We start from the raw sequence: 9,019 nt of genomic DNA on the forward strand, positions 1-9,019 counted from the left end.
ACACATCCACAGGTCTTCATCCCCCCGTTCCCCCCACAATCTGTAACACACACATCCACCGGTCTTCAACCCCCCCGTCCCCCCCACAATCTGTAACACACAAATCCACAGGTCTTCATCCCCCCGTTCCCCCCACAATCTGTAACACACACATCCACCGGTCTTCAACCCCCCCGTTCCCCCCACAATCTGTAACACACACATCCACAGGTCTTCAAGCCCCCCGTGCCCCCCGTCCCCCCCACAATCTGTAACACACACATCCACCGGTCTTCAACCCTCCCGTCCCCCCCACAATCTGTAACACACACATCCACCGGTCTTCAACCCCCCCGTTCTCCCCACAATCTGTAACACACACATCCACCGGTCTTCAACCCCCCCGTTCTCCTCACAATCTGTAACACACACATCCACCGGTCTTCAACCCCCCCGTTCCCCCCACAATCTGTAACACACACATCCACCGGTCTTCAACTCTGCTTCCAATCCAGCCCGACAGACACTTCAGTCACACCGTGAAAAACACTTCAAAGAGACAGACTGCAGAGTTTAACTAATAAAAGAAGGCGGAGTGAGAGGAAAACTCAGGCACAAATACATGTCTTCCTTTGATTTCTCCTCCGTTCTACATCTTCATAAGCGCTGTGGAGGTTAGCAGTTATTGCCTATAGCTTGGTCATGATACGTTTGGGGATTGGGCAGTTTGCCTCTGGTCCTGTAGTGGAGCTGTGCCCCTCTGGGAAGACTCTACCTTAACATGTTATTACTGTATGACATCCACAGAAAAGCAATCTGATATGATTTAACACAAGGAAGAAATCCTGTGGGTCTCGGCCGGTGTATGAGTTCCTACAACTGTATCTTACTAACTCAGCACTTTTATGAAAGCTGACATCTTACAGGATTTAAGTTGTGTTGGGGTCTTGTTGATTTATGTCGCATTGGCACAATTTGATGGTTGGAGTGGTTTGCAAGAGTTGAACATGCATGTTCCCCCCAGGGCCTCTAACTGTTATTCATTCCATTCAGTTGGAGCGGTATTTGAGGTGGGATTTAATTGGCCCCAGACAATGACAAGTTCATCAGACCCGTCATATATGCAGTTCGTTTGATCCTCGGCTCGGATAGAAGATAACAATGGGAAATGAGCCTGATGATTAACACATGGTCTGTATCAGGGGAAACTGCATACTTACGTTCACAGCTCTCTGGGGAGGGGTCTTGATAGACCTCTGAACAGAAGGAGGCTGTTAACTGGATTTTGCATCTGTCGGCAAAAAAACAAAGGTACACTTGTTACCATCCTGATTCTACCATTCATTGGATGTCAACATCAAGCATGGCAGGACCCAATTCCCCTAGCCTAATAACAAATACCAAATGTTCAATTCCAAGTCGACCCTGTGGCCAAGGGGTAGGCAACTAGATTCAGTTGCAGGACCCTTTTTGTCGGAGCGGATGGTGGGGTGACCGGAACATAATTATAATCATTTCTACACTGCAAATTGACTACAACTAAGCCAAAAAAAGATATATATTGGAAAATAATCATTTCATGCCTTGATTAAATTGAGACATGATCACATACGTATATTCTTTAATTCGCAGGAATACAATATTTTGTTGTTGCTGAATTCCAAAATGAAAATCTCTTGTGGGCCGGCAAAAAAAAATCACTTGTAGGCCGGTTTTGGCCCGTGGGCTGCTGACCCCTTCTCTAGGTGTGATTTCCAGTATGTTTAGATCAAGTGTCTAAGAAAGGAGACGATTTGGAATTGGGCCCCACGTCGTCACCTAGAACCAGAGATGTCAGGTGGACCTGCTGTTTTACCTGGAGACAGAAATCCCTCCAATTTCCTTTACCCTCTCAAACCCCACGACTCACTTTCTCCAATTGCCCTCCTGCCCTGAGCAGGTGGCCGAGGTGTGTGTGAGTGGGTGTGACCTTCCTGTGACCTTCCTTACAATAAGTAACCTGCAATGCCCACCTGCCGCGTAACCTGCTCTGTTAGCTTAATAGCCTCGGTTTCTTTTCTCCATACACACACACATACACACACACACACCACATCACACACCACACACCACATACCACACCACACACCACATACCACCCTACACCACACACCACATACCACATACCACACCACACACCACACACCACATACCACACCACACACCACATACCACACATACACACACACACACCACACCACACCACACCACACCACATCACACACCACATACCACATACCACACACCACACACCACATACCACACACCACACCACACACCACATACCACACCACACACCACATACCACACTACACCACACACCACATACCACACACCACACACCACACACTACACCACACACCGCATACCACACTACACCACACACTACACCACATACCACATACCACACCACATACCACACTACACCACATACCACATACCACACCACACACCACATACCACATACCATACCACACACCCCACACCACATACCACACTACACCACACACTACACCACATACCACATACCACATACCATACCACACTACACCACACACTACACCACACACCACACCACACACTACACCACACACCACATACCACACTACAACACACACCACACACCGCACTACACCACACACCACACATACCACACTACACCACACACCACACTACACCACACACCACATACCACACTACACCAGACACCACATACCACACTACACCACACACAACATACCACACTACACCACACACCACATACCACATACCACACCACACACCACATACCACACTACACCACATACCACACTACACCACACACCACATACCACACACCACATACCACACTACACCACACACCACATACCACACACCACATACCACACTACACCACACACCACATACCACACTACACCACACACCACATACCACACTACACCACACACCACATACCACACTACACCACACACCACATACCACATACCACACACCACATACCACACACCACACACCACACACCACATACCACACCTCACCACATACCACATACCACACCACACTACACCACATACCACACACCACACACCACATACCACACACCACACACCACATACCACACACCACATACCACACTACACCACACACCACATACCACACTACACCACACACCACATACCACACTACACCACACACCACATACCACACTACACCACACACCACATACCACATACCACACACCACATACCACACACCACACACCACATACCACACCTCACCACATACCACATACCACACCACACTACACCACATACCACACACCACACACCACATACCACACACCACACACCACATACCACACTACACCACACACTTATCAGGCTAAATTTGGTGTGTCCAGGAGCAGTTGTGGTGCCTGAATGAAACAGGTAATGACCATCTTTAATGAAAGAGTTGACAGAGGGCCTCAGCTGCTGTTGACACTGGCTGATTACTTCTCCTTCTCCAGCCCTCTTTACCCTGACGCAGCTGAGAGCTTCCTGGAGACACAGTCTGTGTGTGTGTGTGTGTGTGTGTGTGTGTGTGTGTGTGTGTGTGTGTGTGTGTGTGTGTGTGTGTGTGTGTGAGAGAGAGCGAGGGGGGGGGGGTTCACACACACTGCTAAGTGCCTTTGCAGCTCCATTTAGGCCATTTGTACGAGGGCGGCAGGTAGCCTAAGGGTTAAGAGCATTGGGCCAAGAACCAAAAGTTTCGAAACCCTTAGCCAACAATGTGCAAAATATATCGATGTACCCTTGAGCAAGGCACTTAACCTTTGGATAAGAGTGTCTGCTAAATTAGAAAAATGTAAATGTCTATTGAGAGTCAAGGCTGCTCAGACTGTGAAAAGTGATTGGAGGTGAGACAACTGTCTCTAACAGTGCATGATTCCTACTCCAGGCTCCCGAATAGCGCAGCGGTCTAAGGCACTTCATTTCAGTGCTAGAGGTGTCCCTACAGACCCTGGTTCAATTCCAGGCTGTATCACAACCGGCTGTGAGAGTCGCATAAGGGTGCACAATTGGCCCAGTGTCGTTAGGGTTTGGCCGGGGTAGGCCATCATTGTAAATAAGAATTTGTTCTTAACTGACTTGCCTGGTTAAATAAAGGTTCAATACAAGATTCTAAAGGCTAAAACATCCCTCAGTCTTGAAACAACCCTGAAATACCACAGTGACATTTAAATCCAAGAATAAAGCATTTTGTGGTGTATGTATGTAAATGTAGTGATTATACAGTTCACTAATACAGTCTGCTGTGTGTGTTACCTCCACAGGTACTACTCAGACATCAGTAAGATGCCGGCCATCAGTGACCAGGACATGAATGCGTACCTGGCAGAGCAGTCCCGGATGCACATTAACGAGTTCAACAGCATGAGCTCCCTCAGTGAGATCTACTCCTACGTGGGCAAATACACAGAGGAGGTACGGCAACACACCGTGGACAAAAATCACACTTTATTCAAGAGAGGTAGTAGCAGTGTTCCATTTAGGACAGCCAGTCTTACACAGTTGGGTTTGAAGTAGAAATGTATTGTAGATGGCTTGTAGGTTCAGACGATCTGGAAGATGTATATAAAATACATTTACAAGCAACCCAGACGGCATATATCAGCATTTTCCCAACCTCTCCTGGAGGACTCCCAACCATGTCTTTGTTCTACTACAGAGATAACACACTTCTCAACTTAGATCATCAAGCCATTCTGTCGTTTTTTAAATACAAAAGAAATAAGATGTGGTAGTTCAGGTCTTCAACTAAATTGTGAGACGTCAAGGGGTCCCAGAGGAAAGGCTCCAGAAACACTGTCATACAGAAGAAACATTTCTTGTATGTGTCATTACTCCTCCATTGTCAGCTGGTGTGTGGGGCTGACAGTTACACGTGGACTGGCTGTGTGTGAGGCTGACAGTTACACGTGGACTGGCTGTGTGTGAGGCTGACAGTTACACGTGGACTGGCTGTGTGTGAGGCTGACAGTTACACGTGGACTGGCTGTGTGTGAGGCTGACAGTTACACGTGGACTGGCTGTGTGTGAGGCTGACAGTAACACGTGGACTGGCTGTGTGTGAGGCTGACAGTTACACGTGGACTGGCTGTGTGTGGGGCTGACAGTTACACGTGGACTGGCTGTGTGTGGGGCTGACAGTTACACGTGGACTGGCTGTGTGTGTCTCTCTCTGTCAGATTGTGTGTGAGGCTGACAGTTACATGTGGACTGGCTGTGTGTGTCTCTCTCTGTCAGATTGTGTGTGGGGCTGACAGTTACACGTGGACTGGCTGTGTGTGTCTCTCTCTGTTAGATTGTGTGTGGGGCTGACAGTAACTCGTGGACTGGCTGTGTGTGAGGCTGACAGTTACACGTGGACTGGCTGTGTGTGTCTCTCTCTGTCAGATTGTGTGTGGGGCTGACAGTAACACGTGGACTGGCTGTGTGTGAGGCTGACAGTTACACGTGGACTGGCTGTGTGTGTCTCTCTCTGTCAGATTGTGTGTGGGGCTGACAGTAACACGTGGACTGGCTGTGTGTGAGGCTGACAGTTACACGTGGACTGGCTGTGTGTGTCTCTCTCTGTCAGATTGTGTGTGAGGCTGACAGTTACACGTGGACTGGCTGTGTGTGAGGCTGACAGTTACACGTGGACTGGCTGTGTGTGTCTCTCTGTCAGATTGTGTGTGGGGCTGACAGTTACACGTGGACTGGCTGTGTGTGTCTCTCTCTGTCAGATTGTGTGTGAGGCTGACAGTTACACGTGGACTGGCTGTGTGTGTCTCTCTCTGTCAGATTGTGTGTGAGGCTGACAGTAACACGTGGACTGGCTGTGTGTGTCTCTCTCTGTTAGATTGTGTGTGGGGCTGACAGTAACTCGTGGACTGGCTGTGTGTGAGGCTGACAGTAACACGTGGACTGGCTGTGTGTGAGACTGACAGTTACACGTGGACTGGCTGTGTGTGGGGCTGACAGTTACACGTGGACTGGCTGTGTGTGGGGCTGACAGTTACACGTGGACTGGCTGTGTGTGGGGCTGACAGTTACACGTGGACTGGCTGTGTGTGTCTCTCTCTGTCAGATTGTGTGTGGGGCTGACAGTTACACGTGGACTGGCTGTGTGTGAGGCTGACAGTAACACGTGGACTGGCTGTGTGTGAGGCTGACAGTTACACGTGGACTGGCTGTGTGTGAGGCTGACAGTTACACGTGGACTGGCTGTGTGTGTCTCTCTCTGTCAGATTGTGTGTGGGGCTGACAGTTACACGTGGACTGGCTGTGTGTGTCTCTCTCTGTCAGATTGTGTGTGGGGCTGACAGTAACACGTGGACTGGCTGTGTGTGAGACTGACAGTTACACGTGGACTGGCTGTGTGTGAGGCTGACAGTAACACGTGGACTGGCTGTGTGTGAGGCTGACAGTGACACGTGGACTGGCTGTGTGTGAGGCTGACAGTAACACATGGACTGGCTTTGTGTGAGGCTGACAGTAACACATGGACTGGCTGTGTGTGAGGCTGACAGTTACACGTGGACTGGCTGTGTGTGTCTCTCTCTGTCAGATTGTGTGTGGGGCTGACAGTTACACGTGGACTGGCTGTGTGTGAGGCTGACAGTTACACGTGGACTGGCTGTGTGTGGGGCTGACAGTTACACGTGGACTGGCTGTGTGTGAGGCTGACAGTTACACGTGGACTGGCTGTGTGTGAGGCTGACAGTAACACGTGGACTGGCTGTGTGTGAGGCTGACAGTTACACGTGGACTGGCTGTGTGTGTCTCTCTCTGTCAGATTGTGTGTGGGGCTGACAGTAACACGTGGACTGGCTGTGTGTGAGGCTGACAGTTACACGTGGACTGGCTGTGTGTGAGGCTGACAGTTACACGTGGACTGGCTGTGTGTGAGGCTGACAGTTACACGTGGACTGGCTGTGTGTGAGGCTGACAGTAACACGTGGACTGGCTGTGTGTGTCTCTCTCTGTCAGATTGTGTGTGCACTGGAGCAGGACGATGCCGCCAGGAAACAGAGACTTTCCTTCAAGCTGGAGCAGGTGGTGGCCTTCATGAGCCTGGAGAGCTGAGGACCGCACTTCCCAGGGCGCACTGGGAGACCCGTCAGAAACCGAGCCGTGCCTGAGCAAAGACCTGTCCATCTATCTCTTCACCATCGTCATCAGCATCAGAACTCCTCTCCGTTTCAAAGACAACACATATTGTCCTGTTTTCTTCCTCCTCTTCCTCTTCTTCCTCTTCCTGACAAGTGTTTGGTATCTCATCCGCTCAGCTTCATAGGACGTGTAGAGAAGACTGGCTGACGGACTGACTGGAGGGTCGGCAGAGCTGGGGACTGCTTTTCCCACCATGCAATGGGAGGGCCTCATCCCAGCTTTGCTGCGTAGAAGAGTCTGATGGAGGGGTGGTCGTCTGCCAGCTCGCCATATCGCCATAATTTACACCTTCATGTTGGGGGAGAAACAAACATTCTATTTATGTTGCCTTTAAAAATAACACTGATAGCAAAGTCTTTTGCAACCACAATGTTGGGTGTCAATTTGTTCAGACTTTCTGAATAGGATATTAGTCAATGAAAGTACTACAGAGTCCAGTTAATTGTAGTGCTATAGTCAACATCACATCAAACGTAGAAAAACAAAGTGGTATTATATAAATGAGGAAACCAAAATGACCACCTCTGAAGACAAAAAACGGAAGGTTTGCCTGGTTCACACAGTTCTTAAGATTGGGAAATAGGCAAACTCCAGAATTGTTTTCTCAATGTAGCTTTGAGGTGTATTTAAAGAGACTCCGATAGGGGCTGGGGAGAGTTAGTGCTTCTTGAATTTTCCTTTTTTTCCGAAAACCTGACTGACTTTGAAATCCAGAGAAGAACAGATTCCCCTTTGTGGCATTGGCGCAAGTCTGCTCCCTCCCACCCACCAACCCCTCCAAGTAACTCTATAGATAAAACAATTCTCATCTCCTGAATCGGTGTGGTACCTGCTGAATTATCCTGACTATTATAAGACTAATTAGTGGAGGACAGACCCAGGTCTGTCTGGTCCTCCTCTGTGACGAGAAGCACACATCCAACTCTTGACCACAGTGACCCGACAGCTCTGACACCTGGAACGGTCAGTCTGACCCGTGTGTGCTGCTAACGGATGGAGGTCACTCGCCGGTCTATCAAAGCACACACACAAACAGATACACACGGCAGCTGTCCAAGACCTGTCCTGGGGGTAACTCTACTCCTGATTCACCCTCTGATCACACTGTCTGAATACTAGGGGAGCTGACTGACATCTACTAGGAGGAGGAGCTGGATCTTCACTAGGGCAGTCTTACCATGGACCCATGCTTTATACATGACAGAGATGGTGCAGTACTGCTTAAATGGGATCTGCTCTGCTGAGAGAGAGAGAGAGAGAGAGAGAGAGAGAGACCTTCTGTAAAGACTTGGGACGGGGGGAATCAATTGATGGACATAACTGGTCAGCCGAAAAACCAAAGGAGCTTGACATTTTAAAAAGACAAAAAAAGTTATTTAAAAACAATGTATTTAAAGGAAATGACACGGGGAAAGGATTTGGTGAAAGAAAAACCCCACAACAACAAAAACTTAACCCTGTGTGATTTTCTGACCTCAGTGTGTCACGAAGGGGGAGCCGCGGACGAGTCCCGCCCTCCTCCTTGCCGTCCCGGTTTCTTCCGTGTTTGGCACACCGTTTTTCTTCCCTCTTCCATGCGGGAATCCCAAACTCTGAGCGCTCTGGGTCGCTCATGTTGTGTGTTAGTGTAGTCGTCCTCCGCAGCCTTCTCCAAGCCTCAAAAAGCTGAAACTAGAGTGAGAAAAACAAGTGAACGTCAAATAGATGACCAGAAACGGACATGAACAGACTTGTGGAATGTGATAACCTCGATGGGAGATAGAGATGGAGAAACGATGGAGAAACCCTCCTTTCCTATAGAC

General features: G+C 49.1%; 1 protein-coding gene across 1 annotated transcript in view; it reads left to right on the forward strand.

Annotated features, from left to right (window-relative positions):
• The window catches only part of LOC115197990 (plexin-A4), a 255,585-nt gene extending 246,997 nt beyond the window's left edge, over positions 1–8,588 (forward strand). Inside the window, exons 13-14 of the mRNA XM_029759647.1 lie at positions 4,334–4,484; positions 7,035–8,588. Coding sequence (XP_029615507.1) covers positions 4,334–4,484; positions 7,035–7,130 — 247 coding nt within the window. The 3' untranslated portion in view covers positions 7,131–8,588. The remainder of the gene's footprint in view (positions 1–4,333; positions 4,485–7,034) is intronic.
• The last annotated feature ends 431 nt before the right edge of the window (positions 8,589–9,019 follow it).

Source organism: Salmo trutta, chromosome 8 (genome assembly GCF_901001165.1).
Source record: "Salmo trutta chromosome 8, fSalTru1.1, whole genome shotgun sequence".
Classification (NCBI taxonomy): domain Eukaryota; kingdom Metazoa; phylum Chordata; class Actinopteri; order Salmoniformes; family Salmonidae; genus Salmo; species Salmo trutta.